We start from the raw sequence: 23,299 nt of genomic DNA on the forward strand, positions 1-23,299 counted from the left end.
CTTTTGGACTCATTTACAATGATTACACAGTGACTGTAAATGTACTAATATCAATAATATAGAAGTATATAGAATTTACATGTTTCTGCTTTTCCAAATATGTTAATATTTTAATCGTACATCAGTGTCCAAAAATAATTATAAGCTACGTAGGAACAAATCTAGGACCCCAGTTGCAGTTCATAACAATTCAATATACTACCCAAGGTCATACGGATAAGGTAGTGGCAAACCTGAGATTAAACCTCAGGTCTGTTTACTCTGCTTGATGAGTTTTTTCTATAATCTAGACTTATTACCTTTATATGTCAGGCTGTTACCAAACTTAATACTGAATCCTACTGCCAGAAAAAAGATGTACAACATTAATCTGTTGAGAAGCTACACGATAGGCATGACACCCTCCCGGGAAAATTTGTAATAGAATAAAGGAACTTCTGCTAAAATACGAATATGGGCATGTGTTCTAAAATAAATTTTGAATTAGTTTTGTGTAGAGTGAACCTTTCTTTTCATTTATTTGTTCCAGGATCATTGCAGGATGAAGAATATGCTTGTTAAAGAAATAAAACAAACACATAAAAAAGACAAAATAGAAGATGGTTATGTGTCTTTTATTTGTAACATTTGAATTCCTAAGCTCACATAAAACTGATTTCATAAATATCCTTTAGTTTTATCTTGCATTTTAATTGTTTTTCATTGTTAGTCTGTTCTTAGAACCAAACCCTTAATTTAATCACAAATGGAACTAAAAATATGCTAAATCTTTTTTCTGATGCAATTAGAAAAGATACTGAAAAACTTTGAAATTAGAACATTAAAAGCTAGTAAAACAGCTTAACTGTCAGATTAGAAATGGACTCTTCCCTCTAAAAGTTACAAAAATCCTTATTTATTCATTGAAAACTGCTTACCCAGAATTAATAACTGCCCAGAGGGAAACAACGTGTTACAAGTTTTTTTGTTGATATATTTTTAAAAGCAGGGAAAAAAACCCCATTAGTTCCAAAACACGCTTTGTTTCACTAATTCTAGGAGAGAATCACCTATTTCATTAAGAACGAAAATGATCAAAGCACAAAGGACAACAGTATTAACCAAGTGACACATCAGATTCCTTTTAGTGATTTTGCCTTTGTACACATTCCTTGGTGGCTGTACTTTTCCTATGATATTTCTTGTTCTCACAGTGTGATACCCATAGGGTGTGGAAGCGGTGTAAGGTTAGAGACCATAGGAAGTGATGTGCTTCCATTAATGACCAGAATGACATAATCACCACAAAAAGATAAGAGAAATTCTATCCACGTCCCCTAATGCTTTGCCAATTAAAGAGGGGATTAAAACAAAATAACTCAGTGTGATCTTACAGGGAACGCTAAAGGTAGGAAGGAAGGAAGCTAAAGAAGAAAAGCAAAATGGCGGAACAGAATATAGATAAGGATTTAGTGCGGGCAAATACAATAGAAAAGAACATTTATAAGTGTATAAAATCAAGTCAAGAGTTAGCAAAGACACAACATAGTTTGGAGACAGCGTGCAGTAATTTCTTAATGTTCACTGCTAGGTACATCCATAATGCACAGTGACATGGAGAGCTTTGGGAAGGTTTCAGGCTCAAGTACAGCAATGTTAGCAGTGGGGCAACGAGACTTCCAAGAGAATTCCACCATTGGGAGATGATAAATGGAGGAAGGCTGAAAGACAACTGGTAACAGTCTTCAAATATTTAGTGGCCATGCAAATAAAGCTCTCATTTAGTATGTTTTTACTTATACAGTCTTTGGGTCTTAATGTGGGATACTAGAAAAGGTGAGCTGAAACGCATAGATAATAGTTTAACTCAAGTTGAATGGAAGGATTTCAGATTGAATCTGGTCTGTGGGTTATACCAGAGGATGCTGCAGAATTTGTGCCTGAAGATCGTTGAGAGGAGAATTGGTTTTTCACCTGGAATATTATTGATGTGGTTTGGGAGGGTAGAAGGAATAGCTTAAGAAATCTCTCGAAGTTGCTTCCATTCATCCTGGCGCTCAGAAATGAGCAAACACCCCAGGAAGAGAAAATGAGAAACCTCAGAAGTAGAAACTGACTCCAGATGGGTATTTCTCAATTTTTTAAAATTATCATCCTCCTACAGAGCCTTTTTAGACATTTTATTCCTAATCATCTCCCTATCCCTACGGAAATTTAATATGACATATATACTTCACATCTGTATATGTACTATGGTCAGGCCATGACCCAGTGTAATATATAAGATTTCCTCCCCACCCAAATCAATTGTTGCACCCTTGGGCAATCACCATCAATGAAAATGCACGCTCTTTAAAATAAACCATCGGTCTGAATGGGAGGTCACTGAGGATGGGAGAAAAAAAAGTTATATATGTCTTAACTCTGGCTTCAGGGACCGCACAAATTCTCATTAGTCAGCATACTCATGCATTACCTGCAGAGGGAAACTTTTTGTGTCCTCTTCTGTTAAATGGGAAAAGATGAATTCTCTGTCACTGCTATATCATCTAACTGCAATGGCTGTAATCTTTTGGAGATCCTGGACCTCTTTGTGAATGTTAGGAAAGGAAAGCACATACGTACAGTCTCACACTCTATAAAATGTATGCATACGGAACTTCAGATCTTTATAATGAATTATGGGACTTTATAATGAATGGATCAGGCAGACGACACCTCAACCCACTGATCAAGCTTAATATTTATCATAAAAAGAGACAACTAGACATTATATGCTTCCTGATACGATGCAAAAGGAAAGAAACACATCACTTACATAGTATTCTTGCTAAAAAATGTTTAACCTGAATCTAATAATGAGGAAACAATCAGAAAAAAATGCCAGATTGTGAAACATTCTACAAACAAACCAGCCAGAACTCTTTACTAATGTCAGTGTCATGAAAGACGCACATACGCGCACGCACACACACACACACACACACACGTACACACACACCTCACACATACATAAGAGAAGGACTCTAATCCATTAACTAAAGAGAATGACAACTACGGGTATATGGATGTCATTGTAATCTTTCCTTTTTGAAATTTCCACTTTGACATTTCTCAAAAAAAAAAAGAAAATCATCGATACATGTATTACTCAACTAAAAAAAAAAAATAGTGGGAAATGAGGGAGAGCGAGCCAGGTTAGGAGGAAGAAGCAAGATGTCAATCTCAGACCCAGAGAGTAGGAGATGCCTGAAGAGATGCCAGGAGCTCAGATCTCCATTTGCCAGGAGAGGTACTTAGGATGTAGTCAGGCCAAAGAGATAAAAGATCGTCTGTAATGATTTTCTTCAGAATTTGCCAAACAAAGTTCTACGGGAATAGGAACAGTCTGTAATTAAAACGTAAGAGTGGTTTGCCAGCACTTACCCTAGAAGTGCCGATTAGCGCAGCGAGCAATACAACCAGGGGGAAATTGTTCCAAGAAGTTTTAAAAAACTCTGGATTTTTTTTTTAATTGAGTGGAAATTGCATATGCACAAACAGTTAACAGAAAATAACCTTCAAAAGACTTCATAACAGAAGTCTTCAGAGTCCAGCATCCTACTTGATCAGGCATTATTGAAATACCGGAACTTAGTCCACTTTTTTTTTTTTTTTTTTTCTTGCGGTACGCGGGCCTCTCACTGTTGTGGCCTCTCCCGTTGCGGAGCACAGGCTCCGGACACGCAGGCTCAGCGGCCATGGCTCACGGGCCCAGAGGCTCCGCGGCATGTGGGATCTTCCCGGACCGGGGCACGAGCCCGCGTCCCCTGCATTGGCAGGCGGACTCTCAACCACTGCGCCACCAGGGAAGCCCAACTTAGTCAACTTTTTAATGCAAAACTCCTGTGTTTTCCATTGTGCAGAGCTTCAGAGTTCCTCCCAGGGCCTGGGCTCCATGCTGTCATTTCTCTGTCTCACTGCTCAACACTCCCACGTGGCACTAACTGCATCGTGCACGGGTCGGGAAGACGGGCTCATTTGTCTGATCTCCAGATGCTTAGGACAGTCAGATATCCTTTCAGCCAAAAATGATGCTGAGAAAAATCTTCGCCTATCTTGTCCTCTCGAAGTTACTTAGGAAGCAAAAAACCAAAAAGCAAAAAAGGTACGTTTGTTGTTGATCAGAGCGCAACAATATGGAGAGAGGTAGCAGCACTTGGATTCCATGAGACAACTTTGACGAGATACAAAGCAAGGGTCGGTTTGCCGGGTTAGGTCAACACAGAATGCCACGGTGCCCAGACAGTTGACCCTTTCTGTTTGGACCAAGAAAGACTTCATGCCTTTCTAGGCTCTCGCAGCAGCTCCAAATGGTTTTAACACATTACATGCAATGAAACAAAATCAGAGCTGTTGAGTTATTCTTTAATCAGTATTACATTGAAATGCCCTAATACATTCTTATCTACATCCCTCCACCAACTGCTATTTTGTCGAATTCAAATGCTCACTGCAAGTATCATCACCCCCTAGTCATAGGCTCTCATGACCACCACGGTTTTGCGAATGAATCAGAGAAGGCAACATTGCTTCAGCTAAAAGTCACTTAGCTTTCAAAAGGCAGATGTAGCACAGAATGATTCTGTCTACTGGGATAGAAACACTGGGAAGGATGGGAGAAGGAAGTTGGCTCCAGCTCCACCGTTACCTTGGCAACTGTGGCCCCAGCATCCTCCGGGCAGAAATTAACTTTGTGCCATAATATCATAAGGCAGAGGAAGGGAGAGCGCAGAGGAAGAGGAAGAAAACATCGGCTGGATCTAGAAGCTCAGAGGGCCGTCTGGGGTGATTAAGAATCAGTGGGCGGGGCATTTGAGCTACAGGCACCAAATGACCCATTGTACTTTTGTTGGGTTTTTTTTTTCCACTGAAATTTCAGTATTGTTCGAAGATAGCCACCACACCCTTTAATAAGGAACAAACACTGCACTAATTTGGCTCAGGGCGTCTGCTGATCATTCTTGGTCATTTATAACTTCCTTTTATTTCTCTCTTCGGGGAAATCAGGGAAAAAAAAACATCTTGAACGGAAGAGACAAGGAATGGTGTGGTTATAAAAAGCACATTCTGTTGAGGGTGAACTGGTAACTAGTTAGCCTTAGGCTAGACACCAGTCTCCTCCCTGCTATGAAAGTGTGCAGACCCTATCTGGGGCAAGACAAGCCACCCCGTGGAGTGGTCCCTGGTCAAACTGCTTATGGGGGAAACTGCACTGATGCTGTGGGACGGACCTCCCAGCCAAGACCACGGCATCAGGGCCAGAGCCTGCAGGGACCGCACAGGAAGGCTTGTTAGAGAAAAACTGGCTGTGCGTCCAGAGCTCCAAAATTCACTGGGTACTCAGAAAACACGTTACAGAAAAGGCAGCCGGCTGACGAGACAGGTAAGTGGAAAAGTACAGGTAAGTATCTCAGTCTCAAAACCTGAATTCCAGTAAAGCTTAGGTGGCAGGTCACAGGCAGAACTGCGACACGCATGTAAGTGCAGAGGCTTCCTTCCTCCAGGATGGGTGAGGGGCCGTCCTTCTCTCCTGGCCAGGTCCACAGGTCACGGCTAGCAGCGCTCAGACGGTTAAGAGCACACGAGGTGAGCGGGGAACATCTCTCAGGAGTCACCGCCGGTCTCCAGCATGCCTGCTCCCGGAAGTAGGTGCGCCTTTTCAGCCAGGGAGGTCTCCCTCCTGCCGGCCCGGGACTCCAGGAGGAAACAGCTTTTCCTCTTTCTTCCGTAGGGTAAGATGGGGCGTTAGTGACACATCCTGCTCGTCATCTCTTTCTGGAAAGCAGGGGGAGAAGGATGGTTAGGAGTAACTATAAGCAGAGCAATGACTTGTTGAAGGATTCTGAAAATACCCTGGCAACCTCTGGAGCCTTTAAGCCGGAGGTTGCAAGCATGGCCCAGGAATAAGGCTCTGCATACGGATGTGTTCCACTGGCTTCAGGCTTTTTTTTTTTTTTTAAATCAAAGCAATGTTTTAAAAACCTCAGCTAACTTGCCAAAATTCCAGGTTGCTCTGTGTTTTGGAAAAATTGCAAGATCTGGAGCCACTGGGCAGCTGAGTTGAGAATTGCCTTCCTCTTCAGATGCAGAATACACTCTCCAGTTTGCCCTAGTCTCCACCACTCCCAGCAGTCTCCCCATCAGGAGTGAAGTATCACTTACTGGTTGATATGATCATTGGATTTAGACGGCTGTTTTTCTTACAGTAGAGCACAATTTCTCTTTACGTAAGTTTCAGTCAAAGATGAAAAAATGAAGGATAGGTACAAGTCGAGAAAAGTGGGAGGAAGGACATTTCTTAATAGAAATGAAGGCTATCCCAGTGTGTCTGACAGTCAACCACAACCAGCTGGCCTTTCTATAAATGCTCTTGTGGGCATTTATAGATCCCAAATGTGCCATCTGTTCTCCTTCTCTGGGGCTCTGCACAGGCGAGACCCTTGCCCGTGGCCTGCTCCTATCACGCCCTGCTCTCTTGGCTAATTGCCATTCATTTTCCCAACTCCAGCAAGATGACTCTGATCTGCCTGGGAGGCCTTCAGGTACTCCCGCCCCTCCCACTGTGCATCAGCCACGCCCCCCACCTGTGCCCACCTGGAGGTCTGCGTGCAAGGAGCCAGTTTGTACACCTGTGTGTGTGTGTGTGTGTGTGTGTGTGTGTGCGCGCGTGCGTGCACACACATGGGCGACGGGCATGTGGGTTAGCTCTACTTGTGAGCTCCAAGGTGTCAGGAAGAAGAAACCCTCACTAGCACAGTGCCTGGCACAGGGCAGCAGCTCCTCTTTCATCCTTAAGAATGTCCTGGATCGCAGGCTGGGAAGGAGGCTTGTGCCTTGTGGCATTTAGGAGGACACGTTTCATATATTTTAGTTAGATGAATGAGCCGCTTCTGAGGTCCACCTGCTGCAGCGCTGACGCCAGCTGCTACCTCTCTTGCACGCTGACCCCAGCTCACCCTCCAGCGCCCCCTATCAAATAGGAAACATCTGAGTAACAGGAGCTTGCGAATAGGCGTGCCAGCTGCTCAGAGACTCGATTAGAAAACGATACCAATGTGCTGGCTAAAAAAATAACCAAATATACAGAACAGAATCTAGGTACTTTTGCACCCTTATAATATTAAGCAAGGCAATTATGTAGAGATACGTATATTGAAAAATTAAGTGACCATTTACTTATGCTCCGTACTTGTGCTATGGACCAGGTGCCTGGGAGATGAGGTCACTGTTCTCAAGGAACTACAGTCTATCAGGGAGAAAACAGTGTAAAATACAATGACATAAATGTTAATATTTAGAGGAGGAGATGAGGCATGGTAGAACCCAATCCACCCATCCCACTCTGCCCTCACTACCACCCTGCGTGACCTCCCTGAGCCTTTGGGTCTTAGCTGAAGTGGCCCCTTTCTAGGGATACCCTTCCGAACCTCCAGAATAGGGCATCACCTCCTCTTCTGCTCTTCCATAGCACCCTTCTCCACAACCAGGATAGTCTTTCTGTTTCACTCCTGCCTCCTGGATTCATCCCTTGTAAGAGCCTGTAAGACCCACGGAGAAAAGGGCTGTGTCTGTGGTCTGTGCTGTGTCCCCAGTGCCTGGCAAGTGATGATGGATAAAATGTTTGTGCAATCCAGCAATGAATGGGCTCCCAGTGTCCTCATCTGTGAAGCAGACCAGTGATGCCTACTTGAGGTGAGTGGGAAGGTTAAAAAGTATTCATGGACAGAGTCTGCATTCATTCCCTTTCCTGATCTCTCCAGAAGCACAAACATGGCAGCAGCCACTGTGTGCTGGGAAGACAGAGCCTTGAGAAGACTTCTCTGATAACGTACCCACTGAGATGGACTCCACAACCTAGAGGAGGAAGAGTCTGACAGGTGAGGGTGGGAGAAGGGGGACTGGAGAACAGGGGTTGTGGCTGGAGGGAAGCACAGTCGAGGTGGAGCCCGCCAGGGATCTGATGCTGCTGTGGCTGGAGCAGGGGGGCCAGGGCAGGATGGGGACGCAGGGGTGGGGAGACAGGTAAGCGCACAGCTATTTGAATAAGGACCCACGCACCTGGTGTGGGGGGATGGAAATAGATGATGACAACCTGAAAAGGCATTTGCTGTTCCTCTGTTAAGCTTCCAAAGGTTCTTGTGTTTTTGGTTAACTTTTTGTGACAGAGATGGGAAAAATTAGGTGGGAATTAGGTGGGAATACAAAGTGTGTGTGTGTGTGTGTGTGTGTGTGTGTGTGTGCGGGTGTGTGTGGGTGTGTTTGAAAGAGTGAGAGCAAGAGAGTGAAGGAGAGATCATGGGATGAAGACAACTTTGCCTTTATAACTAATTCTCATAATTATTTGCAATGGGTCAGGATTACAGAAAGAAAGGAACTAGCATTTGTTAAGCCCCTATGAGTTGCAGGTGCTTCAGGTGGTTATATTAATATCATTGCCTCTGTAAAACTTTGACAGAAGAGGAATTCAGGCCTCAGAGCAGAAGTGATGTGCTCAGGGTGAACAGGTATGGTGAACAGTGAGCTGCCGAGCTTAAATGGTAACAGTTGCTTCCATCAAACCAAGGTTTGCTGTTGTTTAGTCTCGGTGTCCCTCATGGCTCTACAGATATCACTTCATGTAACCCTTACCCTGATCCCGTGAAGTAAGCTTTGCCATCCCCATTGGTCTGATGAGGAAACAGGCACAGAGACAGAGAATAACTTATCAAAGTCACACAGAAAGTGGCAGAAGTAGAGATTTAAATTCAGATCTATCTGGATGCAAAGGCCAGCTCTTTCCACTACACCACATGACCATGGTTTAAGCCTCTGAGACATTCTTATGAATATGCATCTGAGTGATATTGACTTATATTAATTAACAATTAATTGCAATAGTTCCTGAATTTTCAAAATGCCAAAGAGATAGGTTTTCTTTATCCAGACTGATGCCACTTTGAGTTACAAGTGCAATCGGTAAATACTAAAACAGTTATGCCACTAAAAGACTATAGACACAAGAAATATGGAAGGCTTTTTTTTTTTTTTTTAAGGAAAGCAGAAGAGGGAAAAGATTGAGAGAGGATATGGGACTTAAGCAAAGCCACTGAGTTAGTCTGTGAAAAGCCAGGACCAGTGCTTTCCTCACCACACCGTGCAGCCTCAAATGCAGGAGAAAAACTGTTTACTATGAGGCCTCTTAACATTCTTACAGGGAATGAATGGTTGAAATAGATCTGAAACTTCAGGAAGGACGTCTCAGTTGGATCCGCCCTGCAAAAGCCTACAAGCCTTCACAGCTGTATTCTAGCGATTTCCCACTGGGTGGCGCCAATGGGCTGGCTAAAAACCAACTGGTTCTGAGAACCCCACCCCACCCCCCACCCCCTCGACAGGACTTCCCTGGTGGCGCAGTGGTTGGGAGTCCGCCTGCCAATGCAGGGGACACGGGTTCTGTGCCCCGGTCCCGGAAGATCCCACATGCCGCGGAGCGGCTGGGCCCGTGAGCCATGGCCGCTGAGCCTGCGCTCCACAACGGGAGAGGCCGCAACAGTGAGAGGCCCGCGTACCGCAAAGAAACCCAAAAACAAACAAAAACCAGACAATATTGGGTTCTATGGCTTTCCTCTTCATCACAGCCCTCCTGCAGGCATCCAGCAGTGCCAACACACGTTCCTTCCTATCGGGGAGAGTGGCTTAAACAACTCCTATGCAGTTTGCTCCGTAGGGATGAATTTGCCATTGCAGGAGTTATCTGAACCCACCATGTATTAAGTCCACTAAAGAACTCCAGCAGGCGCTGAAGAGGTTTCTGCAGAGGTAGTGTGAATTTTCTGAGAAATGTTCCTAAAGGCTGTATTTGGCTTGTACATGAAGACTTTTCAAGCACCCAGATTTTTAAAAAGCCATTCTTAAGGAAAGAGTAAGGTCAGGTTTTGGTTGTGCTCAGTCGGTACCATTGCGGCAGAACTTGATTCTGCAAAGTCCCTGATTCCCGACTCTCAGCAGAACAAAGTCCACACTCCGCAGCCTGGCAAACAAAGCTGTTCTTAACTGGATCCACCCACCCTGCTCACCTCCTGTTGAAGCCCGGCCCACTCACCACACCCATCAGGCAAACTAGACTCCTCCCCGTTCTCCAACAGCTCCGGTCTGTAACGTTTCTAGTAGCTTCTCATCGGCTGTTTCTTCCATCTGGCAAATGCTTTCTGCCCTTCTATGCCTGGCAAACTTTGATATCCTTCAAGGTCAGAAAGGGTTAATTAGCTCCCTTCCCGAGTTCCTCCATCACTTTGCACACACCTGCATCACACTGCTTTCTACCAGCACAGGAACTCACCATTTCATCTTGCCTGAATCTGAACAGACACTTAAAACTTTGTTATATAGTAATATACGATGAGGGATATTTTGGTCAAGTCACATAACAGTATGTATGGTTTGATCCAATTATATTAGGAAAAAATATAAAGTATGAGTCCAGCATGATAAGTTTACCTCTGGGTGAATGGAATAATATATGTTTTCTATTTCCGACATTTGCCTTTTACATATTCTCTAGCTTTTTAGATATTTTTAATATACATGTAATTTTTCCTAAAAAATAAGCTTCAGTCATTTAAAAAAAAAGAGAGAAGTAGGGGCTTCCCTGGTGGCGCAGTGGTTGAGAGTCCGCCTGCCGATGCAGGGGACACGGGTTCGTGCCCCGGTCCGGGAAGATCCCACATGCCGCGGAGCCTCTGGGCCCGTGAGCCATGGCCGCTGAGCCTGCGCGTCCAGAGCCTGTTGCTCCGCAACGGGAGAGGCCACAACAGTGAGAGGCCCGCGTACCGCAAAAAAAAAAAAAAAAAAAAGAGAGAAGTAGACCAAATCTCCACATTGAAATCATAGTTAGTTTTGGAAATGAAGTTAAAATGATTTTGCCTAGTCTTCGTGGGGAACGGTGGTGGTGGATGAAATCAGCATATCTTCTGCATAAGATACTCAGCCACTTCTGATCTAAAACATTTAAAATTAAAATCGAGATCTTTGCTAGCATTTGAAAGTTTTATTTGTTTGTTTGTTTGTTTTAATATACATGGAACAAACTTGTGTGAATTCTACGAGTCAAATCTTTCTCTTATCTCTCAGTGTAGCCATTTTGAGAACTGGCCACGGAGGGAATAAACTGTCCAGAGAAGTAAAATGATTTATTCCATGTCACGCAAATAATTTCTGACCCGACCAAGACTACAAAGAAACCAACTGACTTAGCTTACTACACCATACCATCACACATCCCAGTAATCGAATTTTCACGTGGAAGAAAGGAATGTGATGTCTGCTAGGTGTCAGTCATCATGCTAGCATAACCATATGAATAAGTTAACATTAGGAATGATAAAATGAGCTCCAAAAAGGAGTGACAGAATCACAGGATCACGGACTATACTGTTCAAGCTGGGAGGACACCTGGATGTGATCTAGTCCAAGACCTTCATTCCAGAGATGTGAAGACCCGGCTGTGAGGGAGGAAGTGACTTGCCGAGGGTGGGACCACTGATAAATGGCGGCGCCAGGACTCCTGACCTGTGGACCCTGCACTCCATGTTGATTTCAGAGAGGCAACCTGTGTACACAAGGATTTCTTAAGAGTCACCTCAGTGTGCTTCAGGAAAATCCCTCTTGCATTACTGGCTCTCCTCCACGTAGACCTAAAACCTAAATGGCTCTCCACAGCTTTCAAACTAAGTCCCAACTCTAGCATCTAGCATTGGTGTAGGCTACTCAACCACTCGGCCGTCACTCCCCAACTCTCCTTGTCTACCGTTGAGCCCACAGCAATGCCCCTATATATGCTTTCCTTTGCTCCTCTCTTCCCAAAACACCTTTCTCCCAACTCCAGCATCCTTCGAGACCCTTGACCATTTTCCCCCCTCAGGAACACCATCTCCTACCCTCCCCACCCCGTCCCCAAGAAGTCTCAGGTAGTCCTCTTCTGCTTTCCCTTTGTGCCCATAGTACCTCTCACATTGTTCTATGACACAATATTAATTCCTGGTTCCAGCAAGAGATTGCTCTGGAAGAGATGAACCCTATCTTGTTTCTGTTTGGACCCTGGTGCACAAGGCCTGCCACATACAAGGGGCTGTAAAAATATTTGCTAATTAGACAAAAATCCAATGAAGATGAACAATTATTAGGTCTTAAAGGCCCAGTAAAACGAGAGGTAGAGGAAAATACAAACTGAATACCTACTACGGCGGAGGCACCTATATTTATTGTGTGTACTTCTTGCTCAAAACTCTGTGAAGTAGGCATTGCTCATTCTAATTTACAGATGAGGAAACAGGCTCAGAGAACTGAAGTAACGTGTCCAAGTTCACGCAGCTAGCCAAGTGGAAGGATAAGGGTCAGATTTGGTTGCCTCAAAAACAAAAACAAGTAAGCAGACTAAATACATCCTGTTTCTATTACTCCACTGGGAGGAGAAATAAAGAAAAGGACTGAGGTTCTTTGTTTTTCTAGTGTTTTAACATATATTGGGCACAGAAGTGCTACAGCAACAGCATTTTAAAGCCAATTTCTTGTTTTTAATTCACCAACTTTCTGCTAGTTCTGAGAAACAAGAAGGAGAAAGGGGAGGAAGAAATATTGGAAATAAAGCAATGATTTAGGAAGAACAGGACACAAAGGGATGAAAGGAAGGTGGGTATAGAAGGCGCAGCAGTGTGATAAGAATGAGAACACTGGGCCCAGCGCTTCGTGAAAATGACCTTTGTGTAAGCGGGTCCTTCCCACCACCAGCCACCACGAAAACAGGGTAGCTTGAAACACACAGCATATCGTTAGCTCTGGCAGAAAGAGGGAAGTATTCAATCAACAGCCTCTCATCTAACAGAACATAGGTACACACACACACACACACACACACACACACACACACACACACACACACACTTTCCTTCTCCAGTAATGGAGCTCCACCAACACATTTTAAAGGCACTATGTTAAGGTGATAGTTGCCAAAAAGACAAAGGAAAACGGTGAGTCCACCAAAAAGGGCCAAGGTGCGGGGCAGGGAGAGGGGGGCCGGGGGAAGGTGTGCTCCTTTTCTAATGTGCTTCCTTGTGACCAACCAGCAGCACAGCCTCAGGGCCCCCCAGTTCCCGGCAGCCCCCTAAGCTGGAGCACGGCCACCCCTCACCTCTCCTCAGCCTCCTCTCAGATGAAGACATTTGGGAAAGTGGGTTTGAACTGCAGCGTGAATTACAGGGACCACATTTCTGGCTGGGCTGGGGGGATGGGATATGAGTAAACCCTGTAACTGAGAAGACGTCTTCATTCCCGACAACTTGGTTAGGCCCCCGGGGGGGTTGGCAGCCAGGTCAGCAAATGACTTTCTGCGCAGCCTTGCATCCTACAGATTCCACTTCTTAAAGACTTTAAAACCTCCAAGTTGTATCCATATTATCCATTTGTTTCTTTTGCTATTGGCTCTTTTCCCCTCCCCTAACAAGTGTGTGGATGGAAAATGTTGACCATCTCGAAAATTCCATTTCTCAAGGGTCTGCTCTCCCCACCACCCCATTCCAAACAAAGAGCTGCCGATGCCCATGCTAGGATTTCACCAGAACTACCCCTAACCCACCCGCCCCCTGGGGTCCTCAGCTCCTGACCATACCCATTTCCCTCTGGCCATCTTTCTACACCAGAGGTCAAGCAGATATTTTGCTATTTCCTTATCTCGGGATCTAACCCACGGGTAGCAAAGCAAGTCCCTTTGGAAACGGCAGTTTTCCTGGAGGAGCAGGGAGGATGAGAACCAAAAGAAAAGCGAGCTGGCATCAGCAAGGACGCTATGATGGTCAGCTGAGCCTCATGGGGCAACGTGGGGTGATTCCTGAGTGCAGGCAGGGACCAGGGTTCAACGAGGACTCTTCTAGCATCATGACGCTGTGAGAAGCAGGGCCACACCAGTGTCAGAAGGACTCGAGGAACCGGCACGGGTGGCTTTAGGGAGGAAGTGATGCTGTGCAAGGTACTTGATGACGGGGATCAAAATCAGTTGTTGTCTTCGAATCATCCAGTTTGGAGGACTCAGAATTTCCCATGATACCATGCTGCCTTGTGATTCCAACGTGTAGACAAGGCCAAAGGCCTACACTCTCTAATCTCTGCTGGTATCATCAGCAGCGCAGGCTGGAAAACTTGTTTCCACTTCCCTCCATCTCCTACCAGAAAAAGTCTCAGCAAATTAAGTGACTGCAGGACTCTGGGACCTGCCCCCCTCCAGCCTTGCACACACCTTGCTTCTGTTTGTTTCTGCACGAGAGCCCCGTTTCCTTAGCCTGCCCAGAACACACCTGTTCATCCTTTCACGCCCTGTGTAAGTGTCTCCGGATGGGAGACAGAGAACTCAGGGAAAGGGAACAGGCCTCAGGGGAAAAGGAAAGAGAGAAAGACGATCCCGGACGGCCCCAGGGCTGGGTGCTAAGAATGTGGCCTGGTGGTTAGCTCTCCCTCAGAGAGCGTCTGCCTTAGCTCTGAAGGGCAGTATTTCACTTCAAGGGGGAGCCCAGTAAAATACCAGGCTGTTTGCCGCAGGGAAATCCCTGGAACAAGAGAGAGGAGGAGAAAAGAAAAGCAAACAAGCAGGTACAAAACATCCCCAGCCACTCTCCTGCCCAATCCCTGTGGGACAGCTAGTCTTCAGAAGGTAGAAACAGGGGGGCAGCTCCTGCCACCCTTGGGCACAGGGCGGCCATGCATCTCACCCACCCAGAGGAGGCCAGCTCTCCCCTGCTGCAGTGTTTCTCCTCTCGCTTTCTAGAATCCACAAAGCTGCACCTATGACATTGACCTTTTCCCAAGTGCCTTGACAATTGCGGGGGGGCGGGGGGGGTGGGGGGTGGGGGGGAGAGCAGGTAATTCCATGGGTGGGGCCTCCCAGGGCAGGACTCTGTAAGGAGCCCTCGGTTCCGCCCACACTGCGGGGCAGAGCCAGTGAGGATGATTAAGCCTTTGCCTACAGCAGGGCCACCCAACACGCTCCCCAGAAACGCGAGCCCAGTGCAATCTCCTTGGGTGAACTGGACCATTCAGAGCTGGTTCCAGAGATCGAGATCGCTGAGGGTCTTCACTTGTGAGCTGCCCAGGAGTCTGCGTGGTCCCACCCCTGGGTGCAGAGCACTTCCTTCTGCCCTCAGGGCCTCGAAGCCCTGAGGGTGCTGCTCTCCCCTGTGATCCTGTGGGCCAGGCTTCTGGGCCCGGAAGCTTCTGTTCCTAAGAACAGACAGACCACGGAGCAAAGAGCAGGTGCCTCGGGCGAGAGTTGCGCACCTGGCCTGAACATTTTTAAAAACTTTTTTTCTTAACGTCGTTGTGTCTGTTAGACGGAGAAGGAATTCCAGGGGGAGACTGACACCAGCCACCTTAAATGATTTTTGGAACAAGGCTTTATACATATGAATAACTTGATGAATGAATAAATGAAGTAGTGCCAGGTCACCAAAGATGCAGTGAGTAAGATGGGGCAGTAGTATCCCACACTTAATGAATCAGCGAAAGTGTATTGTGCAGCTCACAGAGCAGTAGCTACACTTCCGGCCCTTCTTTCTATGTGCCAAACTGTGCTCAACGCTTTATACTCACGACTTCATTCAGTCCTTACAGCAGTCTCATGGGGTGAGTGGTACTATCCTCATTTTACAGACGACAGAACTGGGGTTAAGTACCTTGGTCAAAGTCACATCATTCATTAGGGTAGCCAAGGTTGAAAGTTGCAAGCCTGTCTTCCTAACCAGTCTGCTATAACCCAAGGCATCGCCCTGAACGGATCTTCACTCGTATCTGCGTGTGCTTTCAGCTGAGTCTTCGGGTTGGCAGCCTTCTAAAACCAGCCCCTGCCGCCGGGGTGGGGGAGGGCAGTGTGGACGGGCCGGGGCCATGACCGGAGGAGCCGTCCGTGGGAGGCCCACAGCCAGGGCTGCGGACTTCCCTTGCTAGCATCCCCAGGTCTGAAGTCCTTTAAGGCAGGCAGGGCAGCCAGACTGCAAACGTTTAAAAAAATTCTCCCCAATTCAAGTATACACGTGATCCAACCATCACACAGAAATTAAAAATGTTCCTTCTGCATTCTCTTAGGAATGTGGGTGGCACGTAAGCCAAAAGAAATAAAAATAGAAACATGGCAGGCCAGACCACCCTACACAGGAAAGAAAAATATTTATTTGATTAATTCTGTTCCTAAACAGCAGCCCACATCACTGCCACAGAGGGCGGACCCCACGCGGGGGTGTGTGTGCACACGTATGCACGCCCCCACATACATGTATACACATGTATGGATAGATAAACACAGAGACCTGCCACCCACAGAGAATATTTATTCATACTCATGCAAGAATCAAACTGCTCTTCTTTCCCCAAATCCTGCAAACATTAAAAATAAGTCACATTATGTAAACACATTCAGTCTCTTGATTTACGCTTGTTCTTACAAGGGCAGAGCTGCACAGTTTTGGAGCTCTCTCCTTTAACCACAGGAGATGGGATACGGACGCACGGCGGGCTGCCTCACGGCGTATCATGAAAGCAAGAGAATGAATCGAAAACGTTTCGTCATCACTGCATTTCTCGAGATCAACTCGGCAGACTGCTGCCAGCCCCCGATCTGCCACTCCGTGCTTTTTAACATCCTGATTTCTCTGCAGATCTACCAACCACGTCTTCCCCCATCCCATCCCGTCCCATCCCACCCCTCTCGCTGGTGCAGTGTTAGTTAACACTTGACCATGGCAGTGCATGGATCCAGCCTGATTTCTGCTCAAAGCGATGCTACTATAACCCAACAAGGCACAGTACTGGCCCTCTCTGGTGGTCTGTTGCTTCTCCCTCCTCCTTTCCATCTCTGCCTGCCCACCTCCTCCACAGCCTGGCTTGGGGTCCACACAGCCATGAGGGGTCTCCCTCCCTGCCTCCCATGCCCTGCATCTGTCAGCACAGCTGGACTGGTTTCTGGTAGATGCTACTTAAGCCCCTTGTTTTGGGATGAGCCACGGGTAACTCAATGCACGCACGCCCTTGGAGGGATGGGACAGATTTCAGCGTGGCCCAGTGCCCACCTCTCGGGTTGCCCGGTTCTTTGAGGACTGTTTGTGGGAAGGCAGGTAAGGAACTCCCCCCGCTTTGCTTCTGTCACTTGGCCTTTTCATGGGAGGCAGGGGTGGGGAGGGAAGAACACAGGCTGGGAAAGCATTCCCAGTCTAGGTTAGGCTGCAGGCACAGACTTCTAGTTATCCTGAGAGAAGCTAAACGCGTCCAGCTCTGGACGACATTCAAAACACCCTGACGAAGCATCATTTGTCATTTCGGGTGTAACCTGAAGTTCAAGGGCATGAGTCCCAGGAGGAAGAATTTACCGCCCCTGGGGAAAACAAAGGATTCCATAGAAGAGGGTCAGCCTGGCTGAATTCACCACAGGACAGAGCTTGCCATCACTTAATAAGACTTCTACTGTGTGTCTGATGAAAACATACGGAGATTTTTCTTCCTCAGTCAGCCTGTAATTTAGGAAATTTGTAGTTTCTTAGCAATCTCATACTTTTGGTAGAAACAAAGTATTATGTTGATGGGGTAAATAGACATGAAACAAACTTAATTTTCATTTTAATAAAATAAGACCTATTGCTAGGAGTTTGACTACCACCAACTGAAACATGTTCTCAAGCTCCCAAAGAGAGAAATGTAGCCTCACCAGAGCTTTAGGGCCTGATCACCATTTTGTGCCCCACTTTGTAACTTTCGTCTCTATGGGGTGGTCATTGTGCTTCCCCTATGGAGAAACTGAAACTTGCAGAGGTTAGTGACGTGCCCGAGGTTACATGGTTAATACCTGGCAGAGCGGGAACTTAAACCAGTATCTGTCATTGACATCTTGTCCATGGGCCTTGGAATCCTGTTTTTCCTCTACTTCAGGGACCTGGAAATTGCAGTCCTTGGCCCCAATCCAATCCACACCTGTGATGTATGGTCCATAAGCTAAGAATGACTTTTACACTTTTAAACAGTTGAAAAAAAATCAAAAGAAGAGTAATACTTCCTGATGCATGAACATTACATGACATTTAAATTTCAATCCTCATCAATAAAGGTGAAGTTGGAACCCAGCGACACCCTCTGTTTATGTGTTGTCCAGGGCTGCTTTCCCATGTCAATGGCGGAGCTGAGTAGATGTGGCCCACAGGCCAAAACACTCAATATCTGGATCTTTTCAGAAAAAGTTTGCTAGCACTGGTCTGCACCCCATGGGTACCTCGAGCAGTGGGACTCTATTGTTTTAAAGCCCATGGGGTTATAAACGGTCCCCCAGCTGCCTTTCCAAAATCGACCTGGTCATAAATCCCTCTCCTATCCTGGGACAGCAGTGATGGTACATCAGTAAGACTATATATAAAATAGATAACTAATAAGTATAACACAGGGAACTCTTCTCAATACTCCATAATGACCTATATGGGAAAAGAATCTAAAAAAGAGTGTATATATGTATATGCATAACTGATTCACTTTGCTGTACAGTAGAAAGTAACACAACATTGTAAATCAACTATACTCCAATAAAAATTAAAAAAAAAAGAAAACGCACGTGAGATAAGAATGGAGTAAACTCTGCACGTGCCTGACTCCCTGATAACTAAACTTCGATGGCTTTCAGCGTATGAGAGGAGGAAAAGGGCTTTTTTTTCTTCTTCTCAGATTCCCAATTAATGAACCATGAAAACAACATGAATTTTACATAAAGGGAATGTGCCTTATAGGAATAAAGTAATTTTTACTTGTTAGGCCTCCTTCCTCACTTGGTCTTGATATTTGATTATGAAGCTGCAATTTTAGACATGTTAGCAACAGAGGTCAGGATGTGCTATTGTTCTCCCAATGTGTTTTGCTCTCAGTATAAGAGGAAGTTGCCCAACGTATTGAAAGGTGGTAGGTAGTACCACTGCTTCAGCTGAGGAGAGATGAAAGCAGATATCTTCTTCCTTTGCATACTTTTTGTTCCCCTTTCTGGCCTCTATTGCACATACCAAAGACCTGGCTTATATGTGAAAACAAAATAAAATAAAACAAAAATTAAAAACCATACCTATCAAGATGAAGATTTCTGGAGATGGACGGTGGTGAGGGTTGCACAACAAAGTGGGTTACTTAATGCCCATGAACTATACACTCGAAGACAGTTACGATGGTAAACTTTACATTATGTGTATTTTACCATAATTTAAAGTAAAACCAACCAAACACCAACAAAAAAGACCCCACAGATATCAGTTTTAGAAAAAAACAATTTCAAAAGCTTCAAGGAAGATTTTTATAGACAATTCCATTAAGAAAATGGAAAATTAAAAATCCCCAGGGAAGGGGTTTTGAAAGATTTGAAGCTTTTTCAGGAAAAAATGAGCATTAGTGTGTGTTGTGTGTGATTGCACACTTATGCTTGTGTGTGTGTGCTTTCAAGAAAACATTCATGTCAAAAGATGCTCAACATCATTAGTTATTAGAGAAATGCAGAGCAAAACTACAGTGAGGTACCACTTCACACCAGTCAGAATGGCCATCATCAAGAAATCTACACACAATAAATGCTGGAGAGGCTGTGGAGAAAAGGGAACCCTCTTGCACTGTTGGTGGGAATGTAAATTGGTGCAGCCACTATGGAAAACAGTCTGACGGTTCCTCAAAAAACTAAAAATAGAGTTTTCATATCCAGCAACCCAACTCTTGGGCATATATGTGGAAAAAACTATAATTTGAAAGGATACATGCACCCCAGTGTTAATAGCAGGACTACTTACAACAGCCAAGATGTGGAAGCAACCTAAGTGTTCATCAACAGATCACTGAATAAAGAAGATGTGGTATACACACACACACACACACACACACACACACACACACACACACACACACACACACAAAATGGAATACTACTCAGCCATAAAAAAGAAGGAAATAATGCCATTTGCAGCAACATGGATGGACCTAGAGATTATCATCCTAAGTGAAGTCAGCCGGACAGAGAAAGACAAATACCATATGATATCACTTCTATGTGGGATCTAAAATATGCCACAAATGAACTTATTTACGAAACAGAAACAGACACACAGATATAGAAAACGAACCTATGGTTACCCAAGGGGAAGGGGGAGAGGGGTATAAATTAGGAGTTTGGGATTAGCAGATACAAATCACTATATATAAAATAGATAAACAACAAGGTTCTACTGTATAGCACAGGGAACTATATTTAATATCCTGCAATAAACCATAATGGAAAAGAATATATCAATATATATATAATATACATATATTTTATATATATATATAACCGAATCACTTTGCTGTACACCAGGAACTAACACAACATTGAAAATCAACTATACTTCAATAAAAAATAAACTAAAAAAGGAAAACATTTATGTCCAATTAATTATATTCCCTCTGTTATTGCTATCAATATTGGAAATCAAAATGTTTTCAAGAGTCCTTCTATGTAGAATAATCTCAACCTATTAATGCAAAATACCAAGCACCCTTGCACCAGAAACAGAAATCAGAATAAGGAGTAACTATGTCTGGGAACCTCTTAGAGCTCTAACATCTTTCACCAGTGACACCAAAGGAAAGAAACCACACCCAGTGAACACCTATTAAGATTCTCCTGTCGTGTATGTACAAAAGCTGTTGTACCCGCCCGGGAGAGAGTGAGCTCCAGAAAAACAGCAAACCACAACAGAAACCTTATCCTAAGAATGGAATTGAGATCTGAGTAGGAGTGCCAACCTTAATAAAAAAGTCTTCCTCTTCAATCATTAGGTCGTAAAACTAAAACCAGCCTATGTTAGATGTGGGCAAACTTCGTATTTGACTCCTGTGCATTTGCCAATGTTTTTCAAAGATTAATAAGATAAAATCCTTTGAGCGTGTGCTGTGAGTACTGTGGGACTTTCTGCCAGTTCCCCAAGCTGAGGTGGTGTGTGGCGGAGTTTCTGAAGGCTCTACTGTTTGGAGTAAGCACATACAATAACAATAGCTGCTTACGGCCCGGGCCTGGCAGCGACAGAGTCAATGAGCTAAATGCCAACTGGAGATGACACTGGTCACGTCAAGTGAAGCCAGCGACAAAGGGACAGATGTGCTCTGTGTCCTTGCTGCCTGCTGCAGTGCAGTTGCTGCCAACCAGCCATGGTGATGGAGCTCAGAGCAGCATGGTGTGATGCTGACACCAACTCAGTCAGATGCCCACTGTCTCGTCTGCTTCAGACAAACCCTGTACACCCCCCAACACACACACACACACACATGCACGCACACACGCACGCACACACACGCACGCACTGATGCTTCACTTCCTATGGTTGGAAGTGCTGGGCTTTCAAGATAAGGGAAAACTCTAAAAATAACTCTGTAAGTGCAGATACTGCCGATGTGTGTGTGGCCAGGTTGTAATGGGCCAGACCCCTCCTGCCCACTGCAGAATCTATATAAGGCAGGAAGGCAAAAAGATGGCGCCTAGGCAAATGGCACTCGTAGAAAGAGCTTGTTAGGTCTGTAGATATAAAAATAAATAAAATAGGGGCTTCCCTGGTGGCGCAGTGGTTGAGGGTCCGCCTGCCGATGCAGGCGACACGGGTTCGTGCCCCGGTCCAGGGGGATCCCACATGCCGCGGAGCGGCTGGGCCCGTGAGCCATGGCCGCTGAGCCTGCGCGTCCGGAGACTGTTGCTGCACAACGGGAGAGGCCACAACAGTGAGAGGCCCGCGTACCGCAAAATAAATAAATAAATTAATTAAATAAAATACAAGAACTGTTTGAATCAGTTGCCACCGTTTAAAATCCTGGTGAGGGACTTCCCTCGTGGTGCAGTGGTTAAGAATCCGCCTGCCAATGCAGGGGACACGGCTTCGAGCCCTGGTCCGGGAAGATTCCACATGCCGTGGAGCAACTAAGCCCACGTGCCGCCAACTACTGAGCTTTTGTTCTAGAGTCCGCGAGCCACAACTACTGAGCTCGTGAGCCACAACTACTGAAGCCCAGATGCTTAGAGCCCATGCTCCGCAACAAGAGAAGCCACCGCAATGAGAAGCCTGCACACCTCAATGAAGAGTAGCCCCCGCTCGCCGCAACTAGAGAAAGCCCATGTGCAGCAACAAGACCCAACACAGCCATAAATAAATAAATAAATAAATAAATAAATAAATAAATAAATAAATAAATAAAATCCTGGCGAGTTCACTAGGTTCTTTTGATTTGGAAACAACGGGTTTTTACGCTCCACACACCCCGTACTCTCCAGGGAAACCATTAGCTGGCGTTGCGTGGTGGCTCCTCCCACAACTTGCTTTTTCTCACTACCTGCTTGTTAACTCATCTTTGCTACCTGCCTGGCCTCTGAAGGCTTTGGGTTTGGGTCCTCTAGAGATATGAAACTTCCTGAGGCAAGGGTGGTGTCTTTTGAGCTGCGCCAACACTCAGCACCACCTCTTCATGCACTGTCATCTCATTTGAGTCATTCAGCAAAGCACGTTCCTCGGGCTCAGAGAGCTGAGGTATCATGACATTGGTCTCACAGCTGGATGCTGTTGAAAGATGGACAGAAGCTTGGGAATCATCCCGCTGCTGCAGATCATCAGAACCCATTTGAGTCAGTGAGACCTCCTTAAGCAAAAATCCACCTCGAAAGGATTTCCTCAGCAGAGGCTGTGTCTGGGATTGGAAGGCAGACTGCATACGTTCAACCCCTGCCTCCCCAGACCTGTGTGACATTGGACAAGTCGCTTCACCTCCCTGCCTGACGTTCCTTCTCTCTTGAGTGGAGATAAAAACAGTATTTATCTCATAGGACTGTGTGCAGATTAAACGAGGTAATATGTAAACATATCTCCTACAGCACCTGGGTCATAGCTTTACCCAAAATATTTCCCTATTATTATACCTTCAGAAGCTGAACATACCAAATTTTAAAAGTATATAGTTATTACAGACCATTACAGCATTCTTTTACGCTGAAATACTTTCATAAGACATAGACATAAATCACTACCGTAAATCTCTGTTTTAAAATAATTATACTATTAGAAATAAATGAAGTAAAGGGAAGGGCCGTGACAATCTATGTCATTCTGGATCCACAATGTGCCAGAACTGGAAGGAAAGCTAAGCCTTCCCTAAACCAGTGGATGAACAACTTCTTTTAGCAGCAGAAACCATTTCTTCAAATGCAGTCTCACACCGAAGCCATTAATGAGAGCAGTGT

The 23,299-nt window shown here is 45.3% G+C and overlaps 1 protein-coding gene across 3 annotated transcripts in view; it reads right to left on the minus strand.

The window, feature by feature from the left end:
* Positions 1 to 599: 599 nt before the first annotated feature.
* The window catches only part of MOB3B (MOB kinase activator 3B), a 209,376-nt gene continuing 186,676 nt past the window's right edge, over positions 600 to 23,299 (minus strand). For all 3 annotated transcript variants that reach the window (XM_082656522.1, XM_082656524.1, XM_082656523.1), the window contains exon 4: positions 600 to 5,796. In XM_082656522.1, the coding sequence (XP_082512648.1) occupies positions 5,767 to 5,796 (30 nt within the window). In that variant the 3' untranslated portion in view covers positions 600 to 5,766. The remainder of the gene's footprint in view (positions 5,797 to 23,299) is intronic.

The sequence above is a fragment of the Grampus griseus genome (assembly GCF_964374135.1).
Source record: "Grampus griseus genome assembly, chromosome: 6".
Taxonomy (NCBI): Eukaryota; Metazoa; Chordata; class Mammalia; order Artiodactyla; family Delphinidae; genus Grampus; species Grampus griseus.